Source organism: Lissotriton helveticus, chromosome 5_1, assembly GCF_964261635.1.
Source record: "Lissotriton helveticus chromosome 5_1, aLisHel1.1, whole genome shotgun sequence".
Lineage (NCBI taxonomy): Eukaryota > Metazoa > Chordata > Amphibia > Caudata > Salamandridae > Lissotriton > Lissotriton helveticus.
The window spans coordinates 704,969,023-704,989,865 of NC_136065.1; the positions used below are offsets into that span (position 1 = coordinate 704,969,023).

General features: G+C 45.1%; 1 protein-coding gene across 3 annotated transcripts in view; it reads left to right on the forward strand.

Annotated features, from left to right (window-relative positions):
• The window catches only part of LOC144754851 (WASH complex subunit 2-like), a 770,229-nt gene that overhangs the window by 185,547 nt on the left and 563,839 nt on the right, over positions 1-20,843 (forward strand). For all 3 annotated transcript variants that reach the window (XM_078643106.1, XM_078643107.1, XM_078643108.1), the window contains exons 13-14: positions 4,670-4,729; positions 11,805-11,966. In XM_078643106.1, the coding sequence (XP_078499232.1) occupies positions 4,670-4,729; positions 11,805-11,966 (222 nt within the window). The remainder of the gene's footprint in view (positions 1-4,669; positions 4,730-11,804; positions 11,967-20,843) is intronic.

Sequence of the window (20,843 nt, forward strand, 5' to 3'; positions counted from 1 at the left end):
TTGTTCTTTGAAAGATTTGTAGTTATGGGGAAAGCCTCCCTTGCTTGGGTGCCTTGCCCTTGAATTTCTCCTGTTTGCTGGTTACCAGCCTGCTCCCTCCTCCAGTTCCTACCCGTACCTTTGAAGTTGAATGCAATAATCAGAAGAGGCAGAAGTGCCCAGAACCAGTCTCAGAGCTGAATGTTGGATTACACAACTACTGTCTGCAACATTGGTTTACGGATGTAGTGAGAAGCTTTTATCAAGTATGTCTAGATTCTCTACCAAAAACTGGGGTCTTCATAACAATGGCGACAAGAAACTCTCTACGCTAGAAGGTTAGGGTATTCCCTGCCAAATCCCCATTCCAGGTACGGAATTAGAAACCGAACATCTTTGACCTAGACTGCCAGGCGACACTGCATGAACCCTGCTTCAGGGAAGACAGCTGACTTGCTTCTCAAGATGGACATTGTAGGTGCCCTTGCATTCGGGAGATAGTGCTCAGAAGATTCACAAAAGATACCGGTTTCATACAAGGAGAGGAACTGCACCTTTATGTTGGGGTGACACCCAAGAGTCGCCAAAGACTCAGCACATTCATAGAATATGTACCTACGTGGACAGTGGGTACTCAGGAACTTGAATTTAGCTGAGTTCCCCTTGAGCACCACAAAGCCTTAAGGCGCTACAAAAGATATGCCTATGTGCTGCAGGAGCACCACAATGAAGTAGAGGCCTGCATCATGATCTAAGTACTCACCAGGGGTGCACACCAAGCTTGCTGGAGTGGTGGGTTTTGTATCTGGGCCAGAGGAAGATCACTAGGTTGCAAGATCCGCAGAGGTGCAAGCAGTGTGACCCCACCACAGTCTCCTCAAAATGGTAATGATGCCGCCCCTGCTCATCTAAACACTATGTTGATGCCCTAGATGCTGTTCGCACAACAGTTGCCTCAGCCGACACAAGGTCCTGGCTCACTGTGTCAATGCCCAAACCTTAAAAGTTCATAAGCTTGTTCTTTGAGAACAAGGTTTTATTTAGCTGGACGACATGGGAGCTCCTGGAGCTCCAGCAAAATGTCTGACAAAAACTCTTAAGCATAGAGAGAGATATCCCCTCCATTAGTGATGGAAATGTACAAAACGGTTCAGTTCCCCTCCATGGCAAACAGTCCTATATTCATTATATATTTAACTACTCCTTCCTGGTACATTTGGTAACGTTCGTTAAACGGTGCATTCTTCCCCCTGTAGATATTACCTTGAGAAACACTTGCAAATGCCAGAAGGAGAAACCCATATCTCACTACCTGGTCTTTCCATGCCATCCTAAGTTGAGCTATGCACATGATTATAAGCAAGATGGAGTTGGTTTAGTTTTCACAATTTTAGCCCAAGTCCTCGCAACATTTCTCTACAATAAAGGGGGGTCCCAGTGGAAAAGCAACAATTAAATAAGCATCAACATCACCAGATTGCAAAATAAACAATATTTATGCAAATTGAAAATATCTACTCGCATTGAACATAGGATGCATCAACATAGCATTTTTCAACACGAGTTTATCTATAGGTGACCCTGAAGGGGAAGGGAGGAGTAAGTGCATCAAAGTGCAATTGTGAGGGTGAGTGATGGAGGGAGGGCAGTGAACAAGGTATACATCAGAATGCATAAAATGGCCTAACCAGCCTTGACTAAGGCTAAATTATTTACAAAAACCAGAGTGTCAAAATAGGACATGGTGAATGCACAGAGCAACTTAAACTGCAGAGAGGGGTACGGCAGGGTTGCATTTTAGCTCCTTTTCTATTTATGTTTTATGTTAACAACTCAGAGCAGGTCTTGACTGTTGCGGGTGTTGATGTCCCTAGAGTTGGTTGCTGTCCCATTCCTGCCTTATTATATGCGGACCACACAATGTAACGCCTTAACCGCGGTGGTTTTTCCGCCACGGTGCGGGCGTTCTATTAGGTGGGCGGGGCTGGGTCGGCCGTTGGCCGACGGCAGCACTTGGAAGGTAGTGCTCCCGTCGGCCGACGGCAGCACGCAAGGGGTTAATGGCCCGTACTCCTAAAAGCCTAAATAAGCTTCTCTCCCTTTTTATTAATGTCAGTCCACCCACCTGTAACCAGAGGACATTCTCCTCATGCGCTCTTTACTCCTCTTGGCCATTTCTAAACCAGTCAAAGGTTTGTTAACAATGGACACAAATAATTTGTCTATTGTCTGTACCCTTGAAAGACATTGCCTTTGGGTCCTGCAGAAGTAAGTAGATATAGGGCTGTATCCTGGATAAATATTCTTATTTGCTTTTTAAGTCTCAGTGCTGAAAACCACTGCACTCCAATTGGACAGCCATTGGACAACCAATCTATGCACTTTGACAGCCCATGGGCAGCAGGCCTAACAGTCAAGGCTTACTCTGAAAAGAGAGAGGGTTAGAGAGTCACATGGCAAATAACAATTTGTAAACTCAGTTTTCAGCCACTGCTATATCTGCGGTGAAGACGAGGACTTTGATTACCAAGTGATCAACTCAAGCTATTAAAGTATGAATGACAATAAAATCTACAAGGTGCTACAATTTTGAGGCATTGGATATGACTCAAAATGCGTTTATAGCATAAAATTTATGTACTGAGGTTTTTAAATCGCTGGCTTGTGATTCATTTCGACTTTTCAGCACTAAGAATGGGTAAAGTGGGATGCAGTCCTGTGGGCCTGGCCTGGTAGTTCGGGGTGGAATACGTCTATTGGAGCAGGACCAGGATCAAGGCTTATTTGCATGTGGCTGGTTCCTGTATGAAGTGGCATTGTGGGAAAATAATTGATGAATCGTGATGTGGTCCAAGTAATTACCAGTGATTCCAATCAATTCCAAGTATTTTTCCGTCACTTTTTATTGTATTTCTCATTCAAGGAGAGATAGTGCAGTAATTCCCTTAATCTAGTCATCTATTTGTGATGCTGGTATTCGTCTTTTGCACTCCTATGTCATTCATTCTTGGCCTTCTGTCAGCCCAGTGTTACCTTAGCCTTCTGGTCAAAGCTTTTCAGGCCCACTCTCACTGAATCCTTCTGGTTACCCTAAAACTGCGTAGCTAAATGGAAACCTAACAACCCTTCGTTCTGTTGCCCACCATGAATCGCAGTGTGGACCCAGCCATGTGTAATTCAGTCTTGGCCCTGCTCCAAAAGGAAGAGTCCATCCCAAATTGCCAGGCCAGGATCTCCCTGAACTGGTATGCAAGCAAGCCAAGACCGTTTCAGTTCCCAGGAGGACCAACCGTCCTTCTGAAGTCCTCGAAATGAGTAGCATGGAGTTGGGTTGCAATAATCCATTTAGGCCCCCCTTCATTTGTTTGGAGTACGTTGAAGTATGTGTGTTCCGGACAGAAAACTATTGGCCTGGTATGTATGAATGTTGTATATATTTGCATGGTGTGAACCTAGCCAAAAGCTGTACAGTGTCAAAGAAACAGTTGGCGCCTATTTGGAGACGTAGCTGTGTGCAGATAGCATAAGAGGACTGTTACTGCATTGTGATGTACTGTTCTTTTATGAGGTACATCTTTCGATCTTTTCTAAATTGATGCAGGGTTTGGGCTGTCCTGATGGAAATGGGGATATTTTTCCACGTTCTGGGTTCTGTGGTGGAAAAGGACTGCTCGCTTCATTTTTTCAAATTACATTTTACACTTCTTTGCCTTCAGTCTGATATTGTCCTGGCTGTGGGTGTGCTGAAAGCCTTCAGAGTTGGTGAGCTTGTCTGCCGGATTGGTGTGGGTGCTAATCGGGATGGCTTTGCAAAAGGTGTGGGAGTAGTCAAGATATGGGCCAGAAAGGGTAGCCAGCGGAGTTCCATCAGGATGGGGTCATATCACTTTAGGTCTTGGATAGACATGTTGTGGCATGTATGAGGCCGTAAAGAGGGTTGCACGTATGGAGCTGAGCAGGACAGGATGTTGCCATCATTCCGCTGCAAGAGTACAAGGGCGCGCTCCGCAGTTCTGAAGTCGGTTTCTGGGAGGAGGAGGTTCACTTTCTTTAGTAGTCACTTTTTTTTAAATAGAGAGAGATAACACCACGTCATTTTTAGGGCACGCCCCTCGGGATGCACTGCGCAGCAGTGGTCGCGCAGGCGAGCCGTTTTGTAGGGGTTTTCAAAATGGACCTGGAAATTCCACACACTCATTGGTGTTCATTGGCTATGTTCCATTTGTCCTATGAGGGTGAGGTTGGTGTTCAAGGTGAATCCAAGTGACTTGGCATCGGGTGAAAATTGGGATTTCAAGCCATCAAGGTTCATGTCATGGAACCAGGTTGGACCAATTGTTTACTTGTTCTTTTTAGAACTAGCAGATATTCTGTGTTGATGGGGTTGAACATCAGGTAGAGGCTAAGTATCCAGATCTTTTTGAGGGGCAGGTATCTTTGGTAAAAGAAAGACAATATGTATAATAGAAAAATAATAACCCTATTATTTCTCTTGGGAAATCTTTCATTTCAATTCTTAGCTAAAGCAATGTCATAGCATGGCACAAACTGCACAGAATGTCATGACTGAAAACTTGTATAAAGCTTTGCTATTTAAGGCAAGACTTTTACATAGTTGAAATGGAGTTTTGTAAGTAATGATATGAAAATGTATACATGTTTGTAAAAAGTACTTTTCATGTAATTCTAGAACCTTCATCATCGATTCCCACTAAGAAGATACCTGTAGGTGGTGTTTCACTATTTCCAGGTATGCACAATAAATGTTTTTTCTCATTTTACATTTTTTATATTTTACATTTAATTTTAGTAAGAGAAATCTTCGAATAGAATAAGCCAAAATAAAAGCTTAAACTTGAAGCACCATGTCTAAGCAGCGTGCAAAGGCGCTTTACAATACAGAAAATTGAATATTTATTTTTTCAAGGGTTAAGTGATGTTGTGCTAGTTCAAATAATAATTCTACATGTTGTATTTTGTGGCACATTTTGTTGAGCCAAGCAAGGAAATAAGATGATAATAGTATATTGTCTTTCAGGCCATGCAAACAGTGCTCACACCTGAAGAAGCCGTGTGTTGAGTCTTAAAAGCTATAAATCTGCCTCTTTTGCAGGACCTTAAAATGTATTGCATTTGCAACATGCAGAATTGCTAACTGGGCTGCCAAAGAGCTCTAAGATATCTAGAAACTAGCACATGGCCGAGAGACACAATTGACAGTTGAATGATAAATGCTAAAGAGGTTTAATATAACTAGTAGAATAATAGCTTCAACTATGAGACATTTTTTAAATGTGAGGAGCCACGGAACACGTTCCAGGTACAAAGACATCGGGGTTTAAAAAACATTCTTAAAAGAGGAATAACACAAACCTTGACTTACCCATCCAAAGTAACATTTTGTACTTGGCGATTTTGATTTGCACAGCCTCAGAAACCATTACCCAGATACTCATGCATTGGCTTAAACTGTTAGTCACTTGAAAATCAAGAAAATGCAGCACAGTCATAAAATAATGACTCCTGGAGGTATGTAAGTCTGACACAGAAATACCACAAAGATCCAAGATGCACAGGAACACAAACCTAGTCTTTTAAAGACATGGATTTATGATTTTAAAAAAAAACAGACACCTGAGGATGGAGATTTGAGATATGGAGTAGTTGGTTTGAGTGGAAGTGAGATAGAGCCATGACATATCTAGGCAGATAACTGTGAGTTTTTGGTGAGAGCAAGAAAATGCATGTTAGAAGGGATATGCAACTTGATCCAGACTGATGTGTATAGGCCTAGAATCCAGTTCTTGAGAATGATAATGATTATAAGAAGCAAAGGGGGAGCAGGCTACTAGAATCATTCACAACTTAAAACATATGTACTTCGAGGAGAGTAGAGCTCCGGTATGTACATGTGTATGCCCTGGAGTATTGATGGGACTGGAGACACTGTGTTGTTTTCGTGTTTTAAATAATGCAAGCAGAGCTACAGGCAGCTGAGATGTGTCCGTGAATGTGGAGTACACTGGAAAGCAAACAGTTTAAGAATACAGAAGAGAAGTGGGAAGAAGGAGGTACAAATGAACTGGTAATGCTATCTATCCTGCTATCGGTCAATAGCATGAAAGGTAGGGTGATTTTTATTTCCTTCAAACTTGGCCCAGGGTCATTGGGGTGATTTACAATAGCACCAGTGACATTACACAAGGTCAGATTGATTAGTTAGATATAAGGATATTAAGTTATTTGCCCCGCATCACCGGATGTTGCGCTGATGCCAGGACTCAAACCAGGTTCCCTAGTTCCAAAGGTGGCAGCTCTGGCCAGAACGCCAAAAAGCTCATATGTTATGTTGGAAGAAGTCTGTCAGAAATGTTTATTTCCTTTTTCCTCTAAACCCAAGGACATCATCTGCGGCATCCCCTAGGGCTCCTCCCTCAGCCCCACCCTCTTCAACACCTAAATGATGCTTCTGACAGACGTCGCTGGCACTCACAGACTTAACATCATCTCATACACTGACAACACGCAGCTCATCCTTTCCATCCCAGAAAACACCAACACCGCCAGAGCCAACTTCCAGAACACCCTGTCCCACGTCACCAGCTGAATAAAGGCTAACTGTCTGAAGCTCAACTCGAAGAAAATTGAGGTGCTCCTCTTCAGTAACAACCCCTCCCCCTGAAACGACGCCTGGTTGCCAGCCCCACTCCTGCTCCCTCCAACAACACATGCAAACTTGGAATCATTTTGGACAGCCAACTAACCATGATGAACCAAGTCAACGCTGTCCGCTCCTCCTGCTCCCGCGCTCTCCGCATGCTTGGCAAGATCTTTCACTGGATCCCTATCTCCACTAGGAAAACAGTCACTCAAGCCCTCCTGTGAGAAAGTGGCTCTATATATACTGGACTAGAAGGAAGTACAGTGTGTATAGAGTCCACCAACCCCAGAGGTATAACAGAGGTTAAAGTCAGAACTGACCTTACTCTCCAAAGTGGTAGCTTGGTCGAGTAAGGCAGCACCAGAGGACAGTGTAAAGCATTTGTTGTACACACTCAGTCAGCAAAAGGTTTCACACACTCAAGAACTGAACTCCAGGCCAATTGTTGTTATATCCTCAGATATTGTTGTTTTATTTTTAGAACCAACAGTTATATAAATATACTTTTCAAGGTACGAGTACTCTCATGTAAATACTTTGCAGAGGAGCAATAAGTTTGTATACACAATAATTACAGAATAGATAATAAGCAACACAGTTCTTAAACACACTCTATAGCATTGAGCTCAATGGGTTTTTCATAGGAAAGTACAGTTGATTACTTTAGGGATTACTTTGGTAGTTCCAGGGCTAGATCTTAGATTCAGTCCTGGGGTCCAAGCTGAAACCAGATTAGCAAACACGTTTTAGTTACTGTGATGAATTTTCCTGAATATAAAGCTGTTTTAAAAGTTCACACTTAGAAACTTTTCAAGGTGATTCTGACAATGTTATCCAATGGGAGGAAATTCAGGTTACAGGTAAAGTACTATTGCGTTACTTTGGTAACCCAGTACTAGTCTCCTAAGACCAGCACTGGGGGCTTAGCTCAAAACAGGTAGGTAATTGCGTTTCAGTATTTCGTACAATTTTCTAAGAATATTTGCAGTTTTCAAAAGTATGTTTAAACAACAAGAGAGCGAGGGTAATGTAGTCACTTGTCTACCCCTAGAATAATCTATATATCAACAACAAAAGGGCAACAAGGTGGTGCAAAAAGGTGATTAGACAATGCAACCCATACAAGCTAGTCAAAAATAATAGTAATTAACTAGACCTTATAGCCCAGGAACGGAGTGATAGGTGAAAATATATATATATATATATATATATATATATATATATATATATATATATATATATATATATATATATATATATATATATATATATATATTTTTTTTTTTTTTCACCTATTGGCTAGTTAGGCCCAATGTTATCCAATAAGGGAGAGGGGGCCTTCGGTTGGTGACTGCTGGTTAGCTGGGCTCCTGGTCGCTTGCTCTGGGCAAGGGGGGAAGTAGGATAGGGCAAAGAGGTCGCAGCCAGCGGCACTCGGGCGGCTGGGTGCAGGGTGCTTTTGAGCCGTCTGGCGGTCAATGTTATCCAATGAGGATCTTGAAAAAGGAACAAAGGCTGCAGGCTCGGGGACGGTGACTTTCCAGGGGCGACCAGCACTTCGAGAGGTATGTTGAGATGTTGGAGCACAGGTAGGTACCCCAAAGGGAGGCACAGCGGGCTGCGGGCCGCCGGGTGCAGGGGTGTCTTTGAGGGTCGGAAAAGCTTACCCTCGGCTGGTCGCGGTTGGGGTGGCCCCTGGTTCTGAGTCTGCAGGCGTCGGCTGGTTCGTTGAGGAGGGTCTTTGGGCACTGGACTTCGGGTCCCAGTCGCCGGGGGGACGTCCTCTTGGTCTTGGTTCGGGTTGGCCCGGCCCGGGCTCGGCTGGTGCAGAGTGGGCTGGTCCGGAACTTCCTGGTGGGCACCAGGTGGGTTGTTGCAGCAGAGCCTCTGTTGATGGGAGTCCCAATCGTCGAGAGGGTCAAGGCAGGCAGGTCCTCTGGGTGTCCCAAGGTTGCTGTCCGCGGATGTCGCCGGGTTTAGGCAGGAGCAGGTTCCAGGATCAACAGGCCGGTAGGGCTGGGGACAAGTCAGTTGTTGTTGACCTGTTAGCAGCTGCACGGCGGGTCTTCTTCTTCTTGATCTTCTTTCTTCTTTCTTATATCGGGATCTGAGGAAGGAAGGTTCAGGGAGCCCCTAAATACTAAATGTAGGGGCATTACAGGTAGGGCCATGGCAGGGACCAATGGGTCCCTGTCCTGGGGTGAGTACACCCCCTAACTTGATCCCTTCCTGTGTGAGGGGGGCAGGGGCCTAGCTGGGATTGGGCAGGACTCCCCATCTACAAGATGGCCGGAGCCCGGGGTCGTGCTTCACCTCGCCTCCTCCTCCTGAGGGGTGGAGTTGGCATAGGGTGGCACACCCCCCTTCCTGACGTAGTTTTTCCCGCCACTCTTCCCACCAAAGTGGGGGTAGGACTGGTGGGGGCAGGTTGCTGGGTACAGCAAATGGTCTGGAGAAGCTCTCAGAGGCGGTATGCCTTTGAAACTTCCCCCTGCCAATCCTGGGGGAGGAGACATAGCCCCTCGCCCAGGATGTGCTTTGTTGCAGACCCAGAAGAGCTGGGGGCTCTCCACCCAGGGGTCCAGTAACATGTCTGCTGTGTGGCAGCCTCTGCAGCCACTCAGCCAGACGTGGATTTTAGGTTAGGTTTTCAGTGGGGCATCTCTAAGATGCCCTCTGGTGCACTTTACATTAAATCTCACACTGGCATCAGTGTGGGTTTAATGTGCTGAGAAGTTTGGTACCAAACTTGTCAGTCTTCAGTGTAGCCAATATGGTGCCGTAGAGTTCGTAATGACAACCTCCCAGCACCATATACTCTTAATGACATCACTGCACTTACAGTGTCCAGGAATGGCCCTGGGTACTGTAGGCGCACAGGGCTCATGTACCTGTGCCCACACCACTGGCATAGGGCACCCAGCTAGAGGGGCGACTGATGTATGCCAGGGCTGTGGGTTTGCAGGCATGGCACACAGGGATGTGTGCCATGTCGACTCTTTGTTTAGTTCTGTACCTATGCACTCACCCTGCAAAGGCAGCATGTGGGTACCAAGGTACAGGGCCCCTAAGGGTGGCACAATAAGTGCTGCAGCCCTTAGGGGTCTTCTCTGGTACCCATGCCCTGGGTACCTAGGGTACTATTTACTAGGGGCTGATAGATGGCCAGAGATGCCAATTGGGCTTTGCTTCAACACAGTTTTTAGGGAAGGAACACAGGCCCAGGGTACCTGATTGGCAGGGACCCAGGGCACACTCAGTCAAGCACATCAGCAGTTCAGAAAAAAGTGGGGGCATACCAAGGCGAGAAAGATGGCACTTTCTCACACCTCCTCTCCATCCTCCTCGGCTACGGCAACAAGCTCTACGCCGGAACCACCAAGCAACTACTCAGCGGCCTCCAGGCCATCCAGAACACTGCAGCAAAACTCTTCCTCTGCTTCCCAGGGAGAACCAGCACCGCCCCCCACCTCCATATCCTCCACTGGCTCCCCGTACAGGAGAGATGCCTCTTCATGCTCCTAACTCACTCTTATAAAGCCCTACACAACTCCAGGCGTGCCTACTTAACCACCCCCTGATGTTCTATCGACCCACTCTGAAACTCTGCTTCACCTCCCTTGTCCTGGCCCACCCCGCCTACGCCAGAACTGCTGTGGAGGTAGTTCCTTCTCCTGTCTCGTCGCCAAATCCTGGAATGACCTCCCCCTTCACCTACGCACCTGTCCCTCACTTGAAGAATTCAGAAAGAAGCTCTTTGACCAAGGACGTTAGGATCTAGCACCTGGAGTCCCTCCGAGGTGACAAGCTGCACTTTACAAGAACACTTTAATTGATTGATTGATTATTTCAGGGCGAGCCTAGTAACCCAGTGGCTGGCCACACTGTGATGATGTGTTTATAAAAGCGACCCTGCAGCTCCTTTGAAACAGGTGATCTTAATTTTTTACATCTTAGAACTAACACAACCAAAACAAAACAGAAGAATTTTCCAACAAAAAGAACAAACAAATATAAGTCACAGTATGAATCTAGGATGGAGACTTAGGGGAAACATCTAAATATTTTCTTCAACTTAGACATGTGAATGCACTCAGAAAACTCTCAGCTCACGTAAGGAATCCGTGGCGCAGCAAGGGGGAGGGGGACGATCCGCCCCAAGCGGCACAGGTTTTGGGGGCGGCGGCCTCAGCCCCCGCTCTCACCTGCGGCCGTTGCAGGGTGACCAACGCAGGAATCGCCTGCACCCCCTTCTTACCTGCCACCATTGCGGGACTTCAAACGCGGGAATTGCCTGCAATCCCCCCCCCCCACCACCACCACCACCCCCCACCGCTTTTACTTGCAGCGGCCACCTGATAACAAAAGCAGGGACCGCCACGGGCGGCAAAAGGCCTAGATACTCCACTGTAATAAATGCCAAAACACTAGAACGATTTGAGATGCCTTGTGTGGCAGAAACGCAAGGGCCTTCTAGTGAAGGTGCCATTCGGATTATGGAAACTTAGAGGAACAGAATTAATGCCATGAGTAATTAATGGGGAATCTCACATAGTGCAAACCTGTTTCTGCTGGAGGTTACTATGTTAATGCAGCTTTCATTGGTGCATGTGCAGTGTGGATCCAAAGAAATTATTAAGAGATTTATAGAAATAAGGGATCACAGTTCCCAGTCTTGAGTGTGCAAAGTTTCAGTGAGATGCTGCTGATTTCTTCATTACTATAAATGCCCTTGGGTATATTTTCTAAGGTCTGTTTGAAACCCCCATCAGTCTCTATCTGTATTTGTTAATTTTTTAAAGCAGGGTCCAAGTAAGATCTGGAGGGAAGGTAGTTTTACTTATTTTCTTAAATTTGGCCATAAATGAATTCATAGGTAGTGAAAAAACAGTTCTTATTTGCTTGTAGTAGGTTTCATTTTAATTTATACCTGCCACATGGAAAATGGAGAACTATTGTTGTAGTTATTAATAAGTGTGCTGCTGATTCTGTTCCTTAAATTTAAACATCTATTTTATTTACTGTAGATGAAATTGCTAGTAGCTACCTTTCAGTGGTTTAACTGTATTTCCATCACCCATTCATATAAAGTCACTTGTTGCTGTCTGTACCATTTTCATAAGCTGTACATAGGGATTTGATTATTACCGCATTTATTTTACAGGTGGTGATCAAGTTTTCAATCCATCATCTGTTCTTAGTGAAAAAGACAAGAGTAAACCTCTAACACCAAAATCTGAAACTGCTTCTAAAGTGCCCACAAGTTCTGGTCTTTTCGATGATGATGATGAATTCTTTGGTGGAATTAAAACAAAACCAACAACAGGTACTTTCTGGGATAAAATCTATTTTTTCTAAAGGTGTTAGCCATCGTTACATACAACCCAATGTCTGTCTATATGTGTGCCAAATGTATTTTTATCTAATGGTAATACCTAGTCACAGATGCATTATAGTAAGTAATCCCTCTCCACCCTGTTGGGTTGGGTTGAGAGGAGGTGATTGGTGACTCAAGGGTGAAAACGAGTCCCTAGTACCTGTAAGATTTTCATTTCCACTGTTCGCTGACAGTGCCTTGGTCAAGGGTTGGGTTTTGACATAATCCATCTAAAAATAGTCTGGGAAATCAGTGATTCTTATGTTTGAAAATAGATCAGGTGGAGGCCTCTATGCAAAAAAGCAAGAGTCACTGAGTGATTGGATCTGTGTTCATCCCACACCTAAGAAAAGCACCATGTATCCTTCTCCCATTCATCTATCAGATTACAGATTTCTTTGTGCATGACAGATTGTTTTGTTGGCCTGCCAAATAGCTTAGGCTCCTACACCTATAGTTTGAACTTGAATAATTCTAGTGTTTGTCGACTGGTGACCACAATTTTTACTGTTAGTACATGTGTCCAGCTGCGTTCTGATCTCAACATTCTGAAGTTTACTCCCCCCTAGTGGTAGTACCAGATAATCTGGTATGCATGTTTACATTTTAAAAGGAGTTGTGGCTTTGGCCCTCTTACTCCATATGACCTTCCCACAATTTACTTCATCTCCTTTTTTATGCTATGATTTTTTTTAACCACATGTAGAAATGGTCTGCTCTTTGATCTCCTGGCAGAAGACATCTCTGTACTGGACATACGCAGAAAATATTTACCTAAAATTTAGCGTGCCATTACTCTAACATGCTGACGCTCACTTCCCAGAAAGGTCAGAACTCTATATCAATCCAGGAATTTGAGGTATAGAATGTGTGTTAACACTAAATTAAAGCTGGTGTCTAATGATCTAGCTTGTGGGGAGGGTGGGTTTATGTCTGAGTTTTATAAAAAAAATAACTTTTTTTATGAACTTAGTGTAGGGGTTACGGGTGCGATAAAACCTTACTACTCATAATTGTGAGACTGGTGGTTACAGGAGGTACAACACAAATCCGAAATGATTGAGCCTGTCAGAATGAAGACTTCAATCTACATAACACACAAAGTAGAAATGTGGTTTGGAGCTAAACGGTATCCGAACTGACATGAGCTGTGGCAAAGTAAATGTGAACCTACCCTTTCCAATTTAAAGAAATGACATATGGTTCTCCTTTAACTTTTTGGAATATTAAATCTAGTAAATGTTAACATTCTTACATTATTTAAATATTGTTTTTAAATGTTATCGATTTTCAGTCCCACTTCTATCTTTTTGAAACTACATGCAGCTATTACATTATTTTTCTAGTAGTGCAAGCAAGCAATAAATCCATATAAATGGATGAGATGAAGCACAGGAAGATCAGATATTACAATTGGGCATCAGTGGGTCACACTTGGCAGAAATAATACTCTCCAACAGACTGAACTATCCATCACATCTCACCATGCTGCTGGTCCGTGATGCTCCAGTTCAGTGCCAGAATCTGTTTAAATCAGTGACCTATTTTACTTTTACCAAAGAAACCTATGTGCTGATTTGGATTGATAATTGTAGGATACTACAATTAAGCTTACTGTCCAGTTTAGAACAACTTGGCATGTTTTCAGTCTATAATCATTAAAAATGGATTTTAACAGAATATAGGTGCACCAAAATTAAAGACAGTAGAAAGAAATTCAAGAACAAATTCCAGCGTATATTAAATTCTTCTCTTCATTCTCTTATTCTTCTAAAAACCATTTCTAATTTACAGTGTAAACAGTCAACGCATTTCGTCCAAAGTAAAAGACAAACATACATAAATACATACCCATGACATATATATACCAAAAACCCAACATAAACCGTGTGTTATCTTATTTTATGGCACATTTAAAACACATTGACACCAAAACTAGGACAGACAAATCAAACTAATATTGCACATTGATACTCCTAGAACGAAATGTAATTCAAAACAAGAACCCCTTTCTTCCCACAAAGGACAGATAATAAACAATATATACATAACAACAAACATTACATGTCAAAAACACAAAGCACACAGAAAATTCAGCAGTCTACATTTGTGGGTAACTAAGTACATCTCATATCATATTGTTTTGAATAATACCAAAATCCTATTTACTAACAATGTATCACTATTTGCATACAATTCATTCATCATCAACACTAATACCACAATGAAAATATAGCGGGACTGCAACCTACTTATCCTTATCCACACAAAACTACCCCTGATGTTGCTTTTCCGAATCATAATTGACGACATGAACTTTTGAACACATTCTGGTAGGTTTTATTTTACGGACTTATATTTGAAACTTATTAATATTTAACACTGACGCAGACTGACTACTATTCAGTTTCTCTGTCCTTCTGATTTTGAGACACTGATGTTCCTTATCTCAGTCCGTAATGGCGTGGGCACCCAGGTTGTTCATGCCACAATACATATCACATGTTTTGTTCTTAGTTGCATTTCTCTCCAGGCTCCTCTTCATGCAGTCGATGTTTTGATTGTGGCATTAGTGTCTTAAGGTGAACAAATTGTATTCAAATAGTGATAAATTGTTAGCAAATCGAATTGTGGTATTATTCAAACCAAGATGATATGAGGTGTGCTTTGTTGCCCACAAATGTAGAACCCAGAATTTTCCATTTGCTTTGTGTTTTTAACAGGTAATGTTTGATGCTATGTCTATATTGGTTACTAACTGTCATTTATGGGAATAATTTAATATACTCTGGAATCTGTTCTTGAATGTCTTGCTACTGTCATTAATTGTGGTGCACCTATATTCTGTTAAAAGCCATTTTTACTGACTATAGACTCAAAATATCCCAATATGCCTGGATAACTGACAGCCCCAGTTTAAGTGCATAATGTACCCCCTGTGCTGTTGCATCTGTTGCAGTCCGTAGACACCTCCCTCTGCATTTTTTGTAATCTTCATGGTCGTAGTAGACTCGATGTAGGAACTTGAGTTGAATCAGGCACAACCTGGACTTAATTGCCACTTCCCTTGGGTGCATTAGGACTTCTTCCCAGTCTGTATTCACCACCTCCCCCATGTCCTTCACCCATCTTTCTCTCAGCTTACCTAGTGTATCTGGCGCGTTATTGTTTAGTATTCTATAGGTGAGGGAGATATCTTTTGACATCAACTGTCTAACTCCCCTCCCCCATACATATAATGTAAATGTGACCGTGTAACAAACTGTGCACATTCAAACCTATATGTGGAGTGTGCCTGTGCCGCAAAAATACAATCATGTATAGCCACCATGTACGCAGCCCATTAGTAAGCCCCCACATCTAGGAGAGCAATACCACCATGAAATGGATTGTGTTGAAGTGTCTTGAGCGCTATTCTGGGGTGCCCACTGCTCCACAGTAGAATACTCAAGTCTCCCTCTAATTTGGCAAAAGTAGCCCCTGCAATTGGATAATATGTGTTCGAGGCATGTGAGCTGTAGATCACATGCTGTGCATACTCCTGCCATCTAGTGTTGGGTCTGGATGTTTGCAAGCTGTTTTTCTTCGAAGATGTCTTTCCAGTAACCAGGTAGGTGACTCCTCCTTTCGGTGATATTGTGCATGGGCATCGACTCCATTGTTAAATTGGTTTTTTCCACCAATGGGATTGGACGTGTAATGCTGCCCTCCGCTTCAAAACCATTTGTTTGGGTTCCCCTCAGTGCGCAATCCACTCTACCTGCATCGGTATTGTTTCAAACGTGTATCCCACTTCTCCGCGTATCGTATCCGTTGAGGAAAACCTCTATTTCGATTGAAGATCTTGGAAAGGCCGTCCATCAGTCCACTTCGCAATCGATGGAACAGACTCCATTTAAATTCTGCCCTCCGTGTTGTGCCAAGTATTTGCCCCCTGGCTTGCGTGAAGTGTGCAACTTGTGCTGGTCTCCGGACCACAACGAAGAAGACTGCGACGCTTGCAAATCAAGTCGATCGAAGAAAACGCTCCATGATCGTCGGGCTCGACGTGTCGAGATGCAGAGTCAAAACGTCGAATACATGCCGGACATCTTCGGTGAAGGATTCAAGCAAGAATTCGATGCATAAGGGGCCGAGGAATAACAAGAGAAACTTGTCTCCATCCTGAAATCAGACTACGAGTCGGAATAAGACTTGCCACAAGGTCAACGTACCGTGAGTACCGAACGCTCCTTAACCCAAAATCCAAACTCAGTCGAAACAAAAGGCTTCTGTCCCACCCCCGCCTTCAGGCCACTGTCGGCACCGACAAGATGGTTCCAACGCCTGCCCTTAGGCTCGGCACCGAAACAAGTCTTTAAGCCTTCCGGCTCAGCATCGAGTTAGCCACAGACTGGCACTGAGCCAAAACCTCCAGGCTTGAAGCCAAAAAGTGATTTGGAGCCAAAATCCTTGATGCCCAAGACAATGCCTCCTTCAGCACTGAAACCTTTGGTGCCCAAAAGTGATTCCACCCGAGCGCCTAAATCCTCCACGCCAAAACCTAAAACTGTGCTTTCGAAGCAGCAGGATCCAATTTTCAATGCCCCAACACCCAAATTGGACCCAAAACAGAAGGAACTGTGCATAAATCTTGGTACAGGACGTTTTCTTACTAAGCCACCTCAGAAATGCAAACCTGAGTCAGCAGAAGAACCTTTCTTTATTCCTCTCAAGAGGAAGACTGTGGGTACTAGGTACTAACCCTCCCTCTCCTCCTCTTTTACCACATTCCCCTACACCAACCTCTCCTCCTTTGTGTCATTTACTAATTACACCAGCTAACTCTCCACCACCACCACCTGATGAAGATGATGGTGATGATGATGATGATGATGATGATGATGATAGAGATGCGGGGACAATATTGTACTGATAGATCCTTGGAAGGATTATCACATAGATTCACCTACAGATAACCCAGATCTTTATCCTGCAAAGCCTTTCCCTCCTGACGACAATGTAGGATATCTAGAATTACTTGCTAGAGCTACAGAATATCATGGAGGGCAGTTACACAAGAAATCTTTAGAGGAAGATTTCCTTTATGAAACCCTCGGTACCACACATAGGGCTAGTCACACTCTGCCTCTGCTTAAAGGCATGACGACACATGCCGAGGACATCTTCAAAAACCAAGTGCGGGCTCGAATTCTCACCCCCAGGATTGATAAAAAAATATATAGCGGCTCCCTCAGATCCAGTCTTTATTAAAGGTCAGCTACCACTAGACTCTGTGGTGGTCTCTAATCCCCTTAAACCGGCAAATCACAGACTACAGGGAATGCTCCCCCTCCTGACAAAATTCGAACTATTAGACGCCTCTGGTAAATGGGTAGCTGCCCAAGCAGAAAATTATTGGCGCATTGCCAACACTCAGGCCGTACTAAGCAGATATGTTAGGGCACACTGGGACGAAATGGAGCAGTTGCTACAACACCTCCCAGATTAATACAAAGCAAAAGTCCAAGATTTAGTCCACGAAGGAAAGCTCATATCCAGTTCCTGAATAAGATACGTTTAGATGCTGCAGGCACCGCAGCTAGAGAGATCAACACTAGTGTGTTATTAAGACGACATGCATGGTTGAGGATTTCTGGTTTCAAACCAGAAGTATAACAGTCTATTTTAAATACTCCTTTTAACAAGGAACATCTCTTCAGGCCTGAAGTAGATAAATCATTAGAAAAAATGAAAAAAGACACAGAGGTAGCCAAGTCTATGGGAGCTCTGCAGTCTCCCTCTAATCGGGGCTCTTTTTGTCGCTCCTTCTACCGCGGGGGTTCAAGACCATGTCCTCAATCAATACTGCCGCCTCTTACAAAGGCAACAATCAATCATCCTCTACAAGGGGTTTCGTTAAAGGAGGATATAGAGGCAACAACAACAAAGGTCGAGGCAAGGTGTAGGAGGGTAGATACCTGACTATGGTTACCCCAGATTTTTTGCCTTTTGTTTAGCTGGTTTTCGACTTAGTTGGCCTGGGACCCTGCAAATCAGGGCCCCAGGCTATCTGCTCTCTCTGTAAAATGGACTCCATGTACCTTAGGTACATACCTAATTGGGTATTGGGTCACCTTCTGAGCCCCTGTACAGTGTACTATAGGTACCCAGGGCATAGGTGCCTCAAATGCCTACCAGGGGCTGCAGCATATCTTTTGCCACCCCTGGCTGGCCATCCAAACTGACACAACTGGCTGATCACTCAGCTGGGGCAAGGTCGTGTAATCACCCCTTGCTTAGATATAGTATACCTATGTCTAAACCTATATCTGGACACATATCCACTCCTATATAAGTCACTCCTATGGCAGGCCTTAACAAATCTGGAGGCAGAGTGCTTGGTTTTATGTGAGATGGTGCTCTAGCATGAGCTGAGCCTGTCTGCAGCTTTCGGAAACATGTCCTTATAGCTGTTCCAGGGTATTGCCATACCATATACTCTTAAGTGCATTATAATCCTCGCGGTTAGATGCTATCTTTGGTTTGGCTTTATCAAAACATATCGTGTAAGGTGTCATACGCTCTGGAATACTACCCCCTCGCCAGTTCTGGCGACGGGGGTAGCATTCCACCCTTCTAGAGGGATAAGACATGTTGGTAACCGTAAACGAGGTTAAAACTAACCAGAGCCTCAGCATCACAAAATGGATGCTGCTGCCACAGACACGAGTCTGGCCTCCTGCTGCTGAACGAAACTCCGCAAGGGGAGGCCTGGACAAAAGGCTTCCTGACACAGGGAGGTGTTACACCACCCCAGACAGGAGATAGTGGATTAAGGCAGGGAGGGCGAGTGAAACTAGACACTGCCTGGGGCACACAAGGTGTCCCATGCATAGCCCGGTTCAAACCGGTGCTGGGGCACTCCAGCCCCAGCTCTGGCGCGAAACTGGACAAAGGGAAAGGGGTGTAACCACCCCCTTCCTGGGTCCCACCCATAGGAGGGACCTAGCAGGTAATCCAGACCCTTGATTTGGAATAAAGGTAGGAGCTGTGTCCATAGACTTTAGATAATCCTGACTGAAACTTTGATACATAACTCTGGACCCTTCGACATCCTACTCGACGTAGAAGACTGAAGAATCTCCTTTGTGGTCAAGGAGTGACCACCCTGTGCAAGCAGGCACCATCAAGCATCAAGCGCTCAACGGTTTGCTTTGTTGCAGCTCCCAACGGAGCTCGAGCGACCGAGATCGACAAGAACCGGATTCCCAGACATCCAACAGACCGATCCACAGCCCCAGCAAAGCTGAGACCCGTGGAGGCGGCGTGAGACGTGGGACCGGCCATCTTGGAAAGCCTGCGAAGTGCTTCCCGTGCAGCTCCCGAGGCACCCTCGAAGCTGTGCATTGGGGACTGAGAAGCCCCAGCCCTGAGCAGCTCTTGCACCGAAGATCACCTCTCCACACTCACCGAGTGCTGCGTGGGGCCCTTTTGCATTTTCCTGCTCAACGCCTCTGTCCGGTCACTTGCCCATCGGTTAGTGGCCTCTGTGACGACGAACTTTCGAATTTACACCGCTGGTCTGGTTGCTCCAGACTGGCCCTTGCTCCCCTGAAAAGGAGCAGCCCATCAGACCTTGCTGGTCTGATCTAGAAGCCATCTTCGATTCTTGCGTGGGTTGCATTTGCCAAGGCCTGTTGACTCCAATCCGGAAGCCGACACCGCCGACAGCGAGAGCCTTCGTGGGACAGCCTGTGTTCAACTCCTGGTCATCGTCGATGCCCCCAGGTCCACGTGGCAGCGGAGACAAGCTTCACGACAATTACTTGATTGCACCCAACATCGCCTGGTTCCTTCCTGGTCACTGGCTAGTGACCCAGACTCTGTCCCCTCTGCTTTCAGGTACTCTACATCTTCGATTCACCCTTGGATTCAACCAGACTCTTCTCTCCTGGCGTCTGCAGCATTTTCACCTCCAGGCTCCATAGAACTCCACGACGAAACCCGACACACTTTGGCACCTCTGCACCCGCTTCCTGTGGGTGAGGTAACGAGAATACTCCGGTGCTCCCGTAGTGGTTTACACCTCTAGTGTCCTAGTTTAAAGTGGTTAAGTTCTAGTCCAGTCAGAAGACTTCCAAAACAGTAACTTGGCAATTTTTACGCACCATTGACTTCTATTGGTGCACTTCATCTCCCAGCAGCACCGGGGCGGCGCCTCCTACACACGCCACCAGCGCGACCAGCAGCACTAGAAAGGGGAGAGCGCCCAGGAGCCCCCTGGGGGAGCGTTACCTGGAACCACCAGTTGACCGAGTGAAGGGGCATCGGCTCCTCTCTGTCACGCCGTGAGGGAAACGGCTTGGTTAAAGTCTTTGGGCAGACCGGGAGCGCCGAGAGACTCCCGAAAGACTTAATCTTCCAGCAGCACCGGGGCGGCGCCTCCTACACACGCCACCAGCGCTAGAAAGGGGAGAGCGCCCTCTCGCGCCGCGAGTCGCGCGCGGGAGCAGCCGGGGAGAAGCCCGGGACAAGGGCGGGACAGTCTGTGACAGTCCGGGACAGGAGGAGACTGGGCTGGGCCACAGATCTTGACCTTTTCGTGCAGCTGCCCTCGGTGTCCCCGTACAGTGAGATTGTTACTCATTATATTATTTATTAATTTAGTAAATAACCGTGTGATCAGACACTTACTGCTTCCGTTCCATAACAAGTTTTGTAGTAGCAAAAGATTTTATAACCAGGATATATCATGTCTAAATCCAAAAGTGAGAAGGTCTTAGTGGGGGCAGGCGCCATTGATAATTACATGGTTAAAATGGTAAATAAAATTAATAACGACAG